The sequence below is a fragment of the Haplochromis burtoni genome, unplaced genomic scaffold, assembly GCF_018398535.1.
Source record: "Haplochromis burtoni strain Fernald_Lab_line unplaced genomic scaffold, NCSU_Asbu1 Contig_33, whole genome shotgun sequence".
Taxonomy (NCBI): Eukaryota; Metazoa; Chordata; class Actinopteri; order Cichliformes; family Cichlidae; genus Haplochromis; species Haplochromis burtoni.
The window spans coordinates 3,017,372-3,036,012 of record NW_024582394.1 but is presented as its reverse complement, the minus strand read 5'-3'; the positions used below and the strand labels follow the sequence as shown (position 1 = coordinate 3,036,012).

General features: G+C 39.6%; 1 protein-coding gene across 2 annotated transcripts in view; it reads right to left on the bottom strand.

The window, feature by feature from the left end:
* Window positions 1-18,641, bottom strand: part of slit3 (slit homolog 3 (Drosophila)) — a 232,959-nt gene that overhangs the window by 19,118 nt on the left and 195,200 nt on the right. For both annotated transcript variants that reach the window (XM_005919453.3, XM_005919454.3), the window contains 10 exons: window positions 16,560-16,692; window positions 14,184-14,252; window positions 13,983-14,054; window positions 12,541-12,612; window positions 9,151-9,222; window positions 8,973-9,055; window positions 8,773-8,853; window positions 7,048-7,172; window positions 4,889-4,986; window positions 429-568 (listed from right to left, as the gene is read on the bottom strand). In XM_005919453.3, the coding sequence (XP_005919515.1) occupies window positions 429-568; window positions 4,889-4,986; window positions 7,048-7,172; window positions 8,773-8,853; window positions 8,973-9,055; window positions 9,151-9,222; window positions 12,541-12,612; window positions 13,983-14,054; window positions 14,184-14,252; window positions 16,560-16,692 (945 nt within the window). The remainder of the gene's footprint in view (window positions 1-428; window positions 569-4,888; window positions 4,987-7,047; window positions 7,173-8,772; window positions 8,854-8,972; window positions 9,056-9,150; window positions 9,223-12,540; window positions 12,613-13,982; window positions 14,055-14,183; window positions 14,253-16,559; window positions 16,693-18,641) is intronic.

Below are 18,641 nucleotides of genomic sequence, written 5' to 3'. Positions count from 1 at the left end.
GGACACTGTTACACACAGAAAAACTTAAATTCAGAGTCAGCAGTTTAGCTTCAGCGTGCCGGACTCTGCCAGGGCAGCTCTCGCTCCTCTCAGCCTTTGCCCTTTATCGGCAATTTCTTTACCCTTTCCGTTGCTCTGTTTATTTTTCCCTTTCCCTCTAGTACACAGTCAATCTTTGCCATTTCACTCTCATTCTCCTTCTGTCTCCCCCCTCTCTGTCTCTCTCTCACTCATGTGATTGCTCTTTAAACCTCCTGCAGGAACAGTTTCAGGTCACTGCAGAGAGCCTGTCAATTACTAACTTACCATCCAGTAAACTGGAAAATATGATTTTGTAAGTGTGGGACTTGGTGACCCTCCCAGCCTCTCAGAGGCAAAGACTGAGGGTGCATTATTGAAAGTTTTTGTGTGTTTGTGTGGGTGTCTACCTGTGTAGTTTGGAGGACAGACGCAGGTGTAGTTGTTGATCCCATCGATGCAGGTGGAGTTGTTCTCACAGTCATTGTCTTCGCAGTCATCTGGGTTTATCTCACAATGTTGGCCCTCAAAACCTGGAGGACACGCACAGCTACACATGCAAAAACACACAAAATGTGTATTATTACCTAGCAACTGGGCAAGATCTGAGAACTCATCATCAGCTCCTCTTAAATTCTCCTGTGAGAGAAGTTTAAAGAAGAACTATTGAATCTGTCGTTAATATTCTTACATCCTTTTCATTTAGAGACTCCACTTCATGTCTCATTAAATTCCAACAAGTTGCAGCTATTCCTGCAGCACACATACTTCCTGTTAATCTATTTTCTGCGATAAAGATTAGGGAGAATCAATCCTCCCTTTCAAACACAGCCTTTTGATTTATGTCATCTCTCTTTCCTGATGGGAGATGTTTTATTAATAAATATCAGTCAAAATTCCTCAGGCTTCTACTGAGGTGAAAGAAAAAAACTTTAAAAGAAAACACCCACCTCCAGCTAAAAGGAAGAAAAAAACAAAAGAGAACAAAAAATGCTGAGATACGCTTAGTTTGATGCCACTACGGTTGGACGCCGCCCACCTGGACCACTCAAAGGGAATTATCAAAGCTTCCTCCTCTCCTCCACTTCTTTCCCTCACCCACCTCTTTTCTCGTCGGCCCTTGATCTCTTCCCCCTTTTCACCCTTTGTATCTCAGTCAGGATAACTCCTTCAAACAGATCACAAACACGCACACTACCTTTAGGTGAAGATCACTCACCCACACACAAACACTCTAAGTCTAATAAATCCAACCGCAGCTGCCTTTGACAACTTGCCCTCTCTCTCTCTCACGACTCTCTGTTCTTCTGTTCATCTAGACATGATTGATTTAAATTACTTTTATTGGGAAAAACTGAATTTTACATTAAGTTCACCCAATAAATGAAGGAAGAGGATAGCTGCTTGTCAGTGACAATTATCAACCCACACAAACCCATTCACTCGTTTTTGTGGCACAATGCTTTGTCCTTCCCACTTTTTTGTACATACAAAATGTGTTTAGTTCTTTCTCACCGCTTTCATTTCGCAACAAGTGAAATGAAAGCTTTGGTACCTACTTTGGTTCCTACAGTAAGGAGTTTTTTCTCATGTATTTCACAATACTCACTGGTTACCACCTCCCTATCTGTTTTCCAGTTTAGAAAACCTGCACTTAAGCCTTCACTCAAAATGACATAAAATAAATTTATATTCTAGGATATAATGAGCCTATTATTGCAAGTTGTTCAGGCTAAAATATTCAGAAAAATGTGGGATACTTAAGCAGCAGAGACAAAGGGACCACTCCCAATCCAGATGACTTAATGAAGCAGAAGAAGAGAAAATAAAGGAAAAATAAAAGGAGAGATGAAGTAAAAAGAAAGGAAGAAGATATTAACTGTTCCCCATGAGAAAAAAAAGAAATAAAAATGCAGAAACCACTGACTGGGTCAAGGATCACTGTTTCACCAATCAAATCCAAGTCCTGACATTTAAATTATATAGTTTGACAAATGGAGCTGTGCTAAGAACCAAAGTTAATTGGACTTCCTGAATATGCGTAACTGATTATATAACATGTTAAAATGTCAAAGGGGCATGGTCTCCTTCCCTTACTGTCTTTCTCCCTTTATTTCTGTCTCTCTCAGAGGTCACAGGGATCTACCTGTGTTTCTTTACCATTAAGGAATCATCTGAAAAGGGTAAAGAGACCCCTAATAGCATTACCACACAAGCCTTTAAAGGCCAGAAACATATCAGAGCTTTTCAAAGGGCAAAGGGCTTGTTACTGGGGTTGAGAAGGAGACAAATCTGGTAGAAAGATATATGACAATTGTTGCAATTACAGCCGCTGTTTGTCACAAGACTTGGACAAAGGACGACGTTTTGGAGCGGCACTGATTACCCGGGCAGGCACGGTCGAGGATTCTCACACACACAGATTGCATTTGTTCTACCATGGGCGGTTATTAAGCAGGAAAATTGAATTTATATTCTAAAATATAACAAATCCAACTAGCAAGTCTCAAAGACTTCTTAAGTGAAATATAGTGTATTTGATGCGGTTTGATTCAATTTAATGGTGAAAGGGCCGTTTTGCTTAAAATGAACCACATTAAAAAGTCGTACCGCAGAGGGTCTGTTTTTAATTAGTCCCATTTCTAAACAATTGTTGGCCGTTTGATTACTTTTGGTCTGCGGCTTGTGCCATAATTTTCAGCACAAAGTAACTCTGGCCTTAGTTTTTTAGTCCAAATAGGATTAAGATTATAGGGGACATGGAAGGCTTAAGGAAACAGTTCTCAATGTTTTAGGTCGTAGCAATTTAGTATGCTTAAACAATTCTGCAATGTAACTTTCAATATTTCAAGTTGCGTGCAAAAATCCAGGAGTAAAACATCTGCTTTGAATGTTATCCACCTATTAAACATTATCCACTGCAGTTAGATATGTCTAGCAGGTGCCATCTTGTAGCCATCTGTGAGTCAGAAGGTGTATTATCATTTATCTAATTATTGCTAAAGGTAGAGAGATTATATAGGGCATCTTTGGGTCAAGTAAAACGTCCACTGGACTCTCTACCCTGGTAGGTTAGCAAGTACAGCTTTCTAACATGCAATACTTTTCAACCAAAAAAGTAACCATATTTTTTTCCTAACACTAACCAAGCAGTTATTTGGTATGTAAACTAAACCAATCAGCAAGCAGTTGTTTGGCTTAGTAAAAGTCTAGTCTCCTGGGTAAAAACTTAATTTACTTCATATGTTGAAAAACTCATCATCTATGTTTTCCTAGCATAACAACAACCACTAAATGAGGTGATAACAGCCTGTTGAACATACTAGTTGGCGGAGATGTGATCGCATATTCAAAAAACCCCCCAAGAAGATCAGGTGAGGATAATACCCTATATTATCAGAATCAAAATCAGAATAGTAATTAATCCCAGAGGAAATCATGTGGTCACATACACACAATGATGGCAACAGCTTTATGATCTGTTTCTCACTGCTGGAAGTACTCTGTTTGGTTTAGGCTTATGCTGCTTGAACTGAGGGTGCAGAAGGCAGCACAGCTAATACACATTTGCTTGCTGTGAATTCTCTGGACAATTACCTGTGCTATTCTCCTACGCATGTAATCAGAAATTACACAGACTTTCTACTAGAGAGTTAGTGGGTTAAAAACCCTTTGGCATTACACATTTGCGTTCTCACCTAACCTGCACCTCAGCTGCACCACATGTGCAAAAACAGGTTGCAATTCTGAATGTGTTGGGAAAAGATGGGTGGGGAAGTGAATGGGTGATGCACAATGTTATTTTCCCTAAAGCACTGCCACTGAAAGGCTCTTGACCACTGGAGTTGCACTGCAGCTAGGATTCACACACTATGATTGTGTTGGGCAGCTCCTGAGTCTGAATATGTGAAAGCGTATGAATGTAAAATAGGAAGGTTCCTGAAAATGAAGTAGCATGTTCAGCATGCTTTGAGAAAGTGAAAACATGAATATAAGGATCAGATAAATAATGGATAACCTCCTTGAATTATCTATTCCTCCATTTTCTTAACTATTCATACAATTTAGGGTCGGAGGGTCATGGGGTGAGAGACACAGTACAACTGGATAGAATCTAAAGTATCAAAAGTGGTGTCAGTGTCTTGGTCAAACATGAAAAAACACATTTTCAAAACCATCCCTGGTTTAACACCAAATTCTTCCATAGCCTTATTGATTTTTAGTGCAAAACCTGCCAGCTACACAAGGGTTTGAAAGCAAAACTAGAGCTGCGCTGGTGTAGTCAAAGTACTAAAGCTGTCTTAATTAAATCTTACTTAAATGCAGATAAACTCTGCATTTAAACATTTGCTAAACTAACTGTGTGTAGTGATAGTTTAGCATAAAAATGTTCCCTTCAGATGAGAATACAGGGCAAGATTCTTAAAAGGCCTCCGCTAATAGAGGGAGACAGCTGGGTAAAAAGGGCAATTAGATCTGACCCACGGCCTAAATGGATTTCAAGTTACTCTTCGTTGTTATATTCCTCTCAGTGCTACATGTGACATGTGATTCTGACTGATCTAGTGCAAAATGTGTATTCTCTTAGTGGTTCATTAGTGGTTGCTCGAGGTTGACGACAGTCACAAGGTGAAATTGGTGCTGCACCTCCTTACAATTTGGTCGCGAATAGTTTACAGTGGCGGTATAAAAAATACCCTCTTGTCTGCAAGATCTGCAGGAGTTTTTTGCTAAGTGCCATCTTTGCAAGCAGTTCCATATGACGTCAGCCAGCAGGCCCCAGAAACCAGTCGTAATTTTGAGACTAACAACTGGTACCACTGACAAAACTTCCACATAGCATAACACTTAATAACAAACACCGTTGTACCTGAAGTGGTCTTCATGGCCAGGATGAATGTGGCAGGTTCCTCCATTAGAACAAGGAAAGCTAATGCAGGCATTGATTGGTATTTCACAGTCTTGACCCTAAAGGAGAGGACAAGACATGGCAAAGCAGTTAATAACTGAATATTGTGTCTTCTGTTACTACTGGAATAAGTGAAGCTGTCATCAAACTTCTTCACTAGTGACATACTTTTACTGTCCGGCACATTACAGTTAAGTGTTCTTAATTTTATTTAAATGTATTTAAATTGACCACTTGGGAAAAGACAAATGTATGTAACTATATATATGTGTATATTTATATATACATTATATCTAAATATATAGTTCCACTGATAAAGTTATTTTTACTATTTATGTTGTGCTCTTGTAGTTTTTCTTTTAAGGACAACATATTTTTAAGGTGTAGTAAAAAAAACAAAACACAAATGTAGTGGACATATTCATAAAACATGTCTACTTCTTTGATTCATTACTTTTCCTGGTAAGAAGTTTCATTCATCAGAGTCCTATAAAAGGCATGAAATCACGTATCATCAGCTTCCTTTCGCTGAGCATGCAGTCTTAACTCCACGCCGACAAACCTCTGTCAGCCAATATACCCACTTGTTCTGATCAAAGCGCTTTATTTTTGTTTTTAATCTAAATCCATCTTTTTATTTCCTTTTCTATTTTATTCTTTACTTTAGAACTTCATGTTGTGTTCACAGCCTCCTTCATTCATTTCTCAACATATTTCTCACTGTTCCTTTATACTGTGTGTTCTCTCCATTTCTCCCACAACATCTTACCTATGACATTTCTTGTTCTTTTCTTTAACTCACACCTCTATCATCCCATCTTCTGTACTTAATTGTTGTTTATTCCTCATGTCTTCCCTTCTTATTCTCACTCCTTATGTTCCTAGTTGCTTCTTTGAGTCTTCACACATTTTAATTAATGTTGTCCCAGTGGATGCCAGTAGGAAAAACATACACATAGACATGTACATACACAGACACAAACATACACAGGCATGCACACTCCAGCAGTCCTTCCCAGTCTGTGACCTTGGCAAATGATGTGTTAATTAAAAGCAAGACCAAGGCTTTCTCCTGTAAAAGCGCAAAGGTTATGCAGCATGTGTTCTTGTAAAACCTAAAGTCCTTGCACAGATACTCACGTGCAAACAAGCACAAACAGATATGCATGCAGTCTATTCTTTAGAAGGATCTCTAAATACAGATACGCAAATAAGGGGTATGCCGATGAGTACAATGAGTACAGTCTCAATCACCATTAGTTCTACTTTGGATCCTCCGTTCATGCTACAGGATGAAAGCAACCCCTACATTTAAAATCAGTGTCATAAACAACTATTTATGACTTTCTTTTTTTGCAATGTACAGTAAGACACCACTGATATGCACATGCTCGCCTATGCAAACTGCACTGAGTAGAAGATGTGCATGTCTTTTCTAATGCGAACTATGAATATTGACAGCTATTACACCCTTTATCTTTTGATCATTCAGTACCTACAGTGCAGTCAGCTTCGCTCCTCATTTCTCTATTGATAGACAAGTAGATACATTATGCATACAAGGCCAGAGCAAAGCCTGATAATACTCCTAATGCCAGAGGATTATGCAGCCTGGCTAGTCATCTAGGACACCTTTCAAAAAAGCAACTATTTCTAGAAAAAGTGAAAATTTTGCTGCGTGATGCACTCTATAATTCAGAAGAGTTGAAATAAAAAGGAACCACTAAATAGTACGCAGTTACAAGGCTGTAGGCGCGGGAATAACATGGCACCAGAGGTTCAAGGACTGATTTCGACTGCCTCCATATCAACTGAAAAAATTTCACTTTTGATAAATCACTTTGTAAATACTTCCAAAAACACCAGCAAATATGGCAAGCCTGATAACAACCAAGCATTATGACTGCAATAAATCAATATAACATTTTTATGAGACCATGATGGAGTGCAAGTTTAATCAAACTTCTAAATTAAAGTACACACTGACCAAAAAAGGAAAATGTATATTCTAGTGGCTATATTATACTTTCAGATGTGGACCAAGAAAAAAAGTTTTAGAAGCGAAACATATTATCTCTGACAGCCACCTTCAGTGCGTCTCTGTCTGCTGATATTCTTACCTTGAATCCATACGGACAGGTGCAGTGGTAGGATCCTGCGGCATTGGAGACACAGGTACCATTATTTTGGCAGGGAGCTGAAAGGCAGGGGGCGCACTTTGACATCAGGTTGATATCCACTGGACCTACAAATGATAACAGACGTGGGAGAAAGCAGAAGGAAAAGTGTCAGAGATGTGCACAAGAGCACGTGTGATCTCTCTCAAACTCAAGCTACGTAGAGGCAAGAAGTAGAGTAAGATGGGATCATTTTTAGTTCATGACATGATGCATCTTTATGCAGCACTAGGTTTGCTCATGGAGTCCCAGCCCTCTTTACAAACTCACAAACATAGTAAACAATGGTCATGTAATGCAGCTTCATTCTTTTTAGCAGATTACACTTTTCATGATATTTCTTTTATCTGTGTAAGAAGTCTGCTTCACAGTTCCTTTTGTCATGGTCTGGGTGTGTGGCTGTAAAATTCCCTGGTATCCACCCATGGGCAGGGCCTACAGCCTCCCTCAGCTGAAGCTGATTGAGGCAATCAGGTTGGAGATTTAAGTTGCTTGCTGACACTGCTTCCTCGCCAGTTTGTCAACCACCCTATGTTGGTAACCACGCCTCACGTTCCACGCCTCACGTTCATGTTCATGAATCTCACGTGCTCTACTAACCTTGTAATCCCGTGTTCTAGTTACTCCAGGAACACTCCATCACACCGAACCACTCATCTTGGAAATCTGGTTAACCCGCCAGCTCTCGGAATCATCTCCTTGCCTCACCTGCCTGCCCTCCTGCCCTTACACCACCTCGGGACCTTCACCACTCAGGACAGCTGCCACACACCACCTAACCCACCTGGACCACACCACCTCTCCCTCAACGCTTCCATCTCCCACCTGCACATACGTACCTATTCACCAGCAGCTGCCGTTGCTTTCTTGGACCTGTCCCCTTGCTTATCCCTCTCCCCTGGCCAAGACCCTCACGCCCCATATATCAAGCCTTAAATCAAGTACTAACGTGAACGTCATTTTGGTGTTAGTTAATAAACCTTTGTTAAACCCTTGACCCTGCCTCCGCCTTGTGTTTCCTGCACGTGGGTTTGATTTTTGGTGCTCAGCCTCCAGCCGTTTTGTGACCCTTTCCCGTCTGGTCTGATAGCAGAGAAGCCCTTGATGAGGTGATGTTAGAGGTCTGCTGATTCTATATGAGTTTACAGAATCCAGCCAAGAGGTAGAGGGGATTTATTTTATACATTTATATCTATGGTCAATCCTCTAATATGGCATGATGTATTACCGGCTGAGCTGATCCAACAGGCGAAAGGTTTGAGTGTCTGGCAACTCAAAATGGATCAGTCAAACGAATATGTTTGGGCTTTAAGCCACTACTCTTACCACCCAGCTAACAGGAAAAAAAAACAGCCTCAGCAGCCTAAACAAATAATCTGCATTTCATATAAGCTTGTCGATTTTTGACCATGAGCTGCCATTCTCATCTAAAGCTGTGAAACTCAATCTAAGGCAAGGCTAAAGTCATAATGTTTTCTCCCAAATGGCCTAAAACTAAAACTCAGTAGTTTTAATGGGAAGAAAGTAAACTGCAAACAAAAGCTACAATGAAATAAACACACTTGAGTCTGTAAATATAATAACAGCCCAATCTAGTCTAAATCCAGGGATTACATGAGTGGTAAAACAATATATTGCACTTAGTACTATGAAAATATGTGTACTTACCTTTGCACTGAAATCTGTTTAATGGTGTGGTGAGCAGCAGTCTGTCAGCCATGTCAGGAGGTCCAGTACAGCGAGCAATGCCTTAAATACCAATTTTAAGTCAAAAGATATTCAGTATTTTTCTTATATGCAGCATTAGATGTTGGTGAACACACGTTTTTGGTTGAACAAATGCAAGCATATTGACTGTGATTTCTTACCAGGCTCTTTAAAGCCAGCCTTGACCCACTGAGAGAGCCAGCGCAGATCACAGTTACAGTACAATGGGTTGGCACCAAGAGCCCTAAACAAAGTTAAAAGCATAAACCAATACACATTTACTCTGTGGATACACATATGTAGAAGTGCAGATGCAGTACAGACCAAAGCTGTACTTACAGGTGGGAAAGAGAGCTGAGGTGGTTGAAAGCTCCCTCCGGAATAGTTGAAAGGTCATTACCATGAAGAGTCCTGGAGGAGAGAAGCAGAGAGCAAAACAAGAGCATATAAATATTAATCATACCAGCGACCTTGTTACGCATTTAAAAAGGAAGATTTTGACCCACTGTTACTGTTATTCTGTAGTTAATTAATTTAATTAGGTACTCTGTGTTTCTTAATCATTCTTTTGTAGCAAGGGAGGAAAAGTGAAAGAGCTTTTGACCTCGGTCCACTGTTACGTCCTTATCCACTTGCACCACAACATGATTTTGTGAGTACTGCTTCAGTAAATGCTTTTTGTTTTTAGTTGGTCTCCCTTCATATGGTACAATTTCAAGAGGTCATACACAGTAGAGAGCCTTTATGAGGCGTGGTGATCTAACTCTGTAGATAACCTCAGGACCTTTGCTGGGGTCTCTTATATTTTCCTATTTTGGTGCCTTGAGACAAAAGGACGTTGACATTCTACAGACCCTCACTGTGTCCATTGACTGAAAGGTAGGGTAGGGTACAATGATCTCTGTGGGATGAAAAAAATCCAAACATATGCATTACATATGACTCTTGATTAAATATTTCTGCATAGAGTTCCAACTATATATGATAATTGGCTCACTGTACAATTTGTTAGGTACAACAACTACCTGTTAAATCAAATATTTAGCATCAAACATCAGCCAAAACCATGGCAGCAACATTGGAATTAGAAGAAAATTTGTGGAGCCAGGGATCAAACCACTGACCTTTTGACTAGTAGATAAACTAGTACGGTGTAATAGTAGCGGTTAATTTCTTGGCACACTTTGCTCCTCTTACTAATTGAGCAAAACCCAAACAAGGTGTACCAAACATAGTGCCCACTGAGTGTGCATACACTATACACAGCTATTAGTTTTAACCTTGTGGTTTAATAATTAGATTTGTATCTTAAATGTGCAGCTACGGTTTAACCATAGCTGGCAAGGGGCTATTGACCAATGTTAAAAAGGATTATATCCAAGGAAAACCTATTGCGTCACATCCATCATATCAGAGCTAAATGAAAGTGACTGCCCAGTTGCCTAATACTCACTTTGGAGCAAGCTAACCCTTATAGCTGCATGCTAAATTATTCAAATTTATTTGTGGTTCCTCAGTAGCAGACACACCATCATACCCTTCTATAATGGAAAATAAATAAAATATTTATGAAAGAATAACACAAAATAAACAGAAAGCCTTTTTTCATTGTTGTGCAATAAAGCTTGTTCGGGTCTCTGAATGGAATATAAACTGTCTCATACGGTCATCTCGCAGACGGTGGTGTGCGAGCGATCATGTGTGTCACAGTAGAAAACTGCAGGTCGAGAAGCGTATTAGTGTTGATGTGTGCATTTTTGTTATGTACCACTGGGTTTGCATGTATGTGTTCGTGTCTGTAGATGTGTGTCTGAAACTTTTTGTCTCTGAGGGCTTAGAGACTTCAGAGTGTGCGTGTGTGTGTCCTTTGTGTGTCTATCCATTGGAGTGTGCTGCCTGCTGGATAGAAGTTCACATTCCATTAGAGTGAAGGGCTGTAGCAGGGGACAGCTATCAAACCAGCAGTATTGGAAAAACTGTGCATGTGTATGTATGTGTACTTGATTTTTGTGTGTGTGTGTGTGTGTGTGTGTGTGTGTGTGTGTGTGTTATCGCTGCTTAATGCCTTTAAATGTTTATGTGCATCTCTGTGTGCGTTTGTGTAGCAATGTATGGTGGTCTCACAGCCCCCGTCTATGACTAGCCCAAGGGGGGTTGTGGGTAATGAGGAAGTGACAGTGATGACTGCCTGGCAACCAGTTGCTATGCGGGGGCAGAGAGGGATCAGTCCCGACGGTAACATCAAGTAAAATGAAAGCAAGAAAGCAAAAAAAAGAAGAAGAAGAAGAAAAAAAAGCGGTCACTAACTTCTGGGAGGTGAAAGCATCATAAGAGATAACGCCAGTACAAAGAGAAATGGCTGAAAACAAATCTGAATTCTCTGAGAGTGAAACTCTTTTTCTTGCTAAAGTTTTGCTCACAATAATCACCACTGAAAGCTAACTCATATGAAAATGAAAGTATATTTTGAGCCAAGAGTTGTACCAAGATTAAGAGCCTCAACACTGCCATTGTTTAAATATTTTAGATTATGAAACAAAAAACATTTTACCACTCTAACCACAGCAAGACCACTTGGGCTGCGCAGAAATCCAAAGTTATTCAGCAAAGCAAAAGAGAAAAGCAGCCTTGGTTGAGGCCGTGTAGTTTTTCATCGACAAAAGCCACCTCTCTTGGCTTTTTTGTGGCTTTTTCTCCTGCAGAATTCAGATGTGGTTGTGAGACTTTGCTGGAAAGACTATTGGAAAGACTGCTGTTGTCTTGGCTTTCTGACATCACACTTTAATCACTATCATATTGTCAGAAGTTGTAATTTGAGTAAACTGACCCTTTAAATGGCGATAAAAAATGACCTTTACGTAAACATTCTGAGATTTTTTTCATTTGCAGCTTTAGCTTCAGACCTCACTATAGTGAACGGGTGTTTTCAAGGAGCCGTGACATAACTAAACAAAGCTTGCGAGGATAACCAGCTTCAACCTTCAGTGATTCTTATAGGCTTTATTCAGAGAATAGGGCTTAACATTATCTCTGATGAAAGCTTAAAATATTCACCAGTGTCATCCTTACTTAATAAACTTAAGGTATCACAGCACAACTGACACTAATAAATGTGGATTTATGATACTCAAGCAACCCCACACTTAAGGATCAATACGATTTGCTGTTATACAAGTACGTTATGTAGATGTTTACACTTGTGTGCACCGCATACACAGACTGGATAGTATATTCATATTTTTGTGTGTGTGCAGCTCGTTCCATATGTGTGAGGCAAGCTGGTCAGACAGCAATAGTCACATGCACACTGTGTGTAGGCACGCATGTGGGTTTGTGAGACAGAGGGTGGACAGCCAAATGGATGACTGAGAGAAACAGAGGCTGAAGGTCGATTCATCAAACACAACATTGGGCGGAAGAGAGAGAAAAGGAGGAGAGGATAGATAGAGGAGAGCGAGAGGGAGAAGCGCATGGCGAGAGGCAAAGAATTCAGATAGAAAGGGAGTATTAAAGAAATGGGAGAGTGTGACTTTTATCTTATTTTAGTACCCTGAAACAACAGATGATTGGGTGGACTGTGACTCATTTTGCAAGTGGGTCTTAATATGGCACTCAGCCTGAAATCAGGGGAGTGATTAAACTTTGATTTAACTCTGTAATATAACAGGCAAGGGGGAGTGTTGAATATTGAATCCACTGCGGCACTTAAAGATGAAGCTCGCTACTCACAGCAGGCGAAGTGACTTGAGCCCATCGAAGGCATGGACAGGGATGCAGCGAATCTGGTTATAACTGAGGATTCTGTAAGACAAAGGACACAAACAAGGTCACAAGATTTAGCTCTACATCAGGAGGCTTTTTGGTTTTTTTTGTTTGTTTGTTTGTTTGTTTGTTTTTTCAAAATATGAAAAGATTATTCAAGAGATGACACAGTAGGTTTGGTTTTTATAAAAACTTGGTACAGAACCTTTTGCCACTGAAGGCTGGACAATGAAAATTAACACCAGGGGCACATTTCAAATACATTAGAAAAAAATAGTTAAAGATAAAAACACCTGCCAGAGGCAAAGGTCAAAGAAGAGTCTGGAAAGTCAAACTCCCACACCACAATTAAATGTAATTTCTTTTAAAACTGCTAATGAATCCAAATTTGAGTTTGGCAACAAATGACAGATAATGAAGCGTCCCTTAAGGATGCTACTATTATTTGAACACAATATCATGGTGGCTAATAATGATCCTAATGTAATAAACAGACACTATCTGAGATGTATATTCACGAAAATAGCAGCCAAGGTAGTAGCCAAGATTATTCCTCAGCATAATGCTCAATGAAGCAATGCCTAATGATAATTACTGACTGTCAAGAAGCTTAATCCTCATCTTCTCTGTTTCACCAGTGGCCTGGACCCATTGAGAAAAGATCCCAACAGCCAAGAATAATGAATCCTGGAAAATCTGATGTGGAAAGTGAAACACGCCTCTCTGCCGCTACCTTCAAATCTTCCCTAGGTGTGATTGAGCTGTGCACAGGATTTGTATCTGGTGCTATCTAGGCGCAGAGAGTAGAAATCTGTAGTTGCAGGACGTAGCTTGGAGGCGTGAATCAATGTGACTTTATGAAAAATGAAACAGGGCGTTGCTGGAAAAAAAGTAAGTTGATATATAGCCATTGTGTTTATAGATTCTTTGCTTAAAAAGAAAGGCAAAACTAAAGTTAATTCCATAAATTAAAAGAATAATTTATGTAACTTTGTGAAAATTCCTGCAGAGGTAAAAAAAAAAAAAAAAATAGAAAAAAACAGAGGGAGATGGGATAAAAGCAGGAAGAGGAGCCAACACTTCAACAGGATAAATTTTAAATTTTTAAAAAGGAAAATATTTTAAATATGAAAAATGCATTGGGGCAAAAAAGAACATATTATATGTGTATGTTAGAATAGAAATAAAGGAAAAAGAAGATACAAGAGGAGGCTGAGATGAGTGGATGGGGGTGTGGGGTGGGGGGGTGAAGAAGCGATAAACCTTAAACGAGAGACTGGAAAATGAAAACAAGGACGAAGAGAAATTAGGAGGAAGACAAAAGTATAGAAAGACAAAAAAAATGATGTGTACATGCACATGTACAGGTTTATGGATCAATAGGTACATATGTTGCCATGGTAACTTACAGTGTGGCTAGTTGAGTCATGTTGTTAAAGGTGTATGGGGCCAAAGCACTGATGCTGTTGTTGCTCAGGTCCCTGTGTCGACAGAAACTTACATGAGGGACCCATACAAACACATACTGCATGCATCCATATTGGTTTCGTAAACTGGAAAATGATGTGGCATATGTGCATTCTGTTCAAGGTTATGTGAGAGCTACATACACCAGCGACAGCTGTTTCAGGTTTGCCAGCTCCTTGGGCACAGATGTCAGCATATTACCCTCCAAGTAACTGCAAGAAAAAAATGCATACTTAATATAGTATTTATTACATACACAAATACAGCCATGTGGAGGGGTGAATTGATGCCAAGGGAGCAAGTAAAAGTTTTGGATTAGTAACTTGTGTCTGATCAACAGTGTGGAATGATACAGAAAGCAGACAAGAAGAGAAGGGTATAAGTTTGTGCTGTTGGTAAGAAGAGTGAATGAATGAGATGCATAACAACCAGCATAACAGGAATGGAGCTTCTTGCATCCACTAGCTTTGACTGTGAAGAAAACAAAAGAACTCATTTAAAACTGGCCATCTCCCTTTTATCTCCCATTAGGTTATTTGGTGACTGGCTGTAGGTGTAAATGTGAGTATGAATGGTTGTCTGTCTTTGTCAAAGTCTCCGTGACCCTGAATTGAACAAGCAATTAAGGAAATGGATGAATGGACATCACACGTTCAAGGTTGTGTGGCTGTGCACTTCTGGGCCACTCCACAGACATTCCTTTCAGATCATTTGCACATGTATGTTTGCGATTTCCCTATGGACCACAAGCTTCTACAGACAGCACACATTAGCATCTGTGTCAAACTGACCCAATCTTCATGTAGCCTGAGAGAAAAAAATAGAGTTTTCAATGGAAGGATCTGCAACAACCAAGCCAGAAGTTGCCACATCAGGTCAAGAGCTTGACAGTTGGGTTTTTTTGTGTGTGTGTGTGTGTGTGTTTATGATCTGTTTTTGTTTTGTTTTTTGTCTCCCAGGGCTAGTCTGTCAAGAGGTGTACTGTAATGTCCTGGGGTGTTATTAGAGAGAGAACATTAGCCAACATGTGCCGGTACGTAGCAAATAAAAAAGGGAATTTTTGGCCACACTAAAAGATTCTTTATTCAATAGCATCCCTGTTCATTAGAACACCTTCACGTGTACTTCTCTTTCCTGGAGGAGGACACAAATGCAGGTGATCAGAAGGGGAATTCCACATAGTGAATTAAAAAGGCAGCAGCCACTCTAGAAGGGGTGCAGTGCTTACGTGGGGTAGTGCTTTGAACGGGGAGATGGTCAAATTTAAATGACTGTGATGCTGTTATAGTGTTGGGTTGCTGAGCTTTATAATTGCATCTTAATGATGTCTGTGTTTTTACTATGTTTAAAGGGAAGAAAAAGGGGGGAAACACTGTTACATTGTGTTATATGAGCAAAGTTCTGTGTTAGACATACAGAGAATTTTCACATTCTGCCGTTTCTTTCTTGCTTTCTAATATTGTGAGAAACAAAATAAAGGTATACACACAAGCATACACATATTTTATGATGCATTGGTCTCTGTTTGTCTCTCTCAGGTCATAAGTAGGTCATGTGGACAGTATGATGGAGTGTCTTCTTCAGCCTGATCAATACCTAATCACTGCTATTGACCCTGTGGAGCAGGCCTATTTCACAGCTAGAGGGGTTCCTCTGTGGTTGTGCGTGAGCATGTACGTGTGTGCAATAATTCACCATTACTTTGTTCCTACTTCTTTTTAAATTTCCTAATCATAATTAACATTAAGCCTTGTTTTATCTTTGATGATTAAGAATGTCTCTTTATTACAAGGATTCCTGATAGCTTGAAATTAATGAAAGATATAGAGCAATTCTCTTGAAGCACCAATTTAATCATAAAGCAAACAAACAATTATTCATATTTTTTACATTATTTCTACAAAAGATTATTATTATTAAATGGACATTTTATTGAGGTTAATGACTCTGATTTCACCTAATTATTATAGGAAACAGCATGAAAAATAGTCACTGCTCTGGCAAAATTTGATATGAGAGAAAAATGTGTATTGAAGCAATCGACACTGTAGCATTAAAACTAGTTATAAAGCAATTTTTAAGATGGTATCATGATAATACCTCTCAACTATATAAGATCCTACTGTGTAGTGGTAGTTAGATTTAATAACTGGGTTGCTTCATAGATTTGTAACATCAGCATGTAATTATATACAAGCACAAGTACGTCTACTGTATACCTAAAATCCTAAAGACACAAAAAGAAAGAAAGCAGGAGCATGTGCGTAATTCACTAATTGTTATGCTAGTTTCTGAAGCAGGAGAACAAACTGCAGCATCACTAATGCACTGCAGCAAAGTGGGACTATATGTGTTTATGGAACTTTTGCATGCTATTTGACGGCATACAATTTTTTCTGTGACTGTATATGCATGCTATAATTGATGTCTGTTTCTGAATGTTTGAGTATGCACATTCATGTAGTGAAGCTTGTGTATGCATGTGTGTGTGTGTTAGAGTGCAAGCAAGCCTGTCTCACAGCTCAGTGGTGTCCTTGGGAATGCCCTTGGGCAGAGAGTGCAGCCCTCTGTTGCTGCATCGCACCACGCCGTCTGAGCACGTGCAGACGTCAGGACAACCAGACGCAGGAAGGCAACCATTATCCTCAGCACCTGGAGAGAAGGGAGTAGAGAGAGTAGGATATTAGCATGAGGAGGAGGAGGAGGAGGAGGAGGAGATAGATGGATAAATAGAGGTGCAGAGAAAAAACAACAAAGACAGGAAAAGGGAGGAAAAAACAGCTTTTGAAAAAAAGTTAGGACAAAACAGGGAGCGAGAAAGAGCTAAGAGAGAAAAAGGGACAGATAGAGATACAGCTTGAACAATAAGTAAGACACTTGCTCAAATCAACTCAGCACTTTTTAGAAGTACTCAGACCAGATATTGCTAAAAGCTATATGGATGTATTTCAACATATGGCTCAGCACATGCAGCTGGGTCACAGAGATTTTAAAAATCCTCAGATGATTCAGGAAGCCAACAAACCAAAAAAACCAAAACTGAGCAGATGTTTTGGGGGTTGAAAGGATGACAGGCAGTTGCAGCAATAAAATGAAAGCTGAAACCTCTATAGTCCGTTTTAACTAACTTGCATGTGAATATTCTCCAATTAAAATTTAATATTTTTATTTCTGCAAAAAGTCACACATTAAATTTTTAATCCTTTTAATTACATTTTCTTTTAGCTTCAAGAATTTTGTTACTTCCCAAAATTTCTTGAGGCACTTTTTAGCCTTGCTGTCAAAGTATTTAGTACAAAACGTTGTAAGGTTTAAGTTCCGAACATTCCACACGCAGGCACAATAACACACAGTAGGGACAAAAAAACATCTGAGTGATTGTAATAATTTTACCATTAAGTGATAAGGAAGGTCAGAAACTAGAGCAGAGTGTTGTTCTTGGCTTGAAATGCTCCCATTTCCTTGACTGGCATGTAAAGCTCACAGCTTTTATCTAGCAAAGCAGTATGTAAATAGTTGAACTGTGGTCCCAAATGTAAAACAAGCCGAGTTAAAACCATAATAAAGGATAATGAGGAGCGGACATAAAGCCAATCACAACACAACTTGCAATCTCAATATGTGTGTGTGCTTGAGTACTGGAGAGAGCAGTAGGAACAGTAAAAAGAAAGGCCTAGTTTACACGCATGTACAGTTTGCTGCTGATTGAATGAATTCAATGCTGATTTAATACTCGCACGTGTTTAAATGCTTGTGCATCTACATCCTGATTTTGCTGCACATTTAGTTTCCTAAATAGCTGCCTCCCCCTGTCCTATGGCCATTTTCCCATTCACTTTGTAGTGTTCTAATTGCGCTAATGTCTAAATGTCAAGTAAATGGGCGCTTACGTGCCAGTGAGTAGAGCAGTGCATGCATGTGTATCTGCGTGTCTAATCTGATGTGTGTACCTTGTGAGTCCACGGGGAGGTGTAGCCGTGGGCTGACTCACTCTACAGTTGGCTGATTGAACTAACATCTAAATGTGCGCTAAATATCTTCTCACAAATTCAATTAACTTTACCTTTCCCCCGGCTCCCTCTGGACACCTTAACAGCCATTTTACTCAACTATAAATAGACTGGACATGGGACCTTGGTTCACGGCGTGCTCGTGTGTAAGTATGTGTGCCCCTTTGTTTCTGGTCTTCTGTGAACCGCTTTGAGAATTACACTTTCAAGTGTAACGTTTTAGCATCACCAAGAGGTTATGCTTAATAGTATGGACACCTGGCAGGCAGGGAGGATGCCTTCAAACCTCTGTGAGCTGATTGGCCTTGAGCCAAAGAACAACTCACTTGAAGCTGGTAATGATCTAGATCCAAGATTTTGACTATCTCAACCTAAAATGCAATAAAGAGATGTCATTTAATCAAATTCTACATTTTAACAGTTAATTACCATTTTGCATGAAAGAGTTCTACTAGAGCTGCCACTTTAGAATGAATTGAGATACATTTTGAGAATTGCAAGGATACGAGGACATGAATTCATGTTTGTGCAGCTCAGTGAATGTTGATGTAGCTTTGTGTGTGTGTGTGTGTGTGTGTGTGTGTGTGTGTG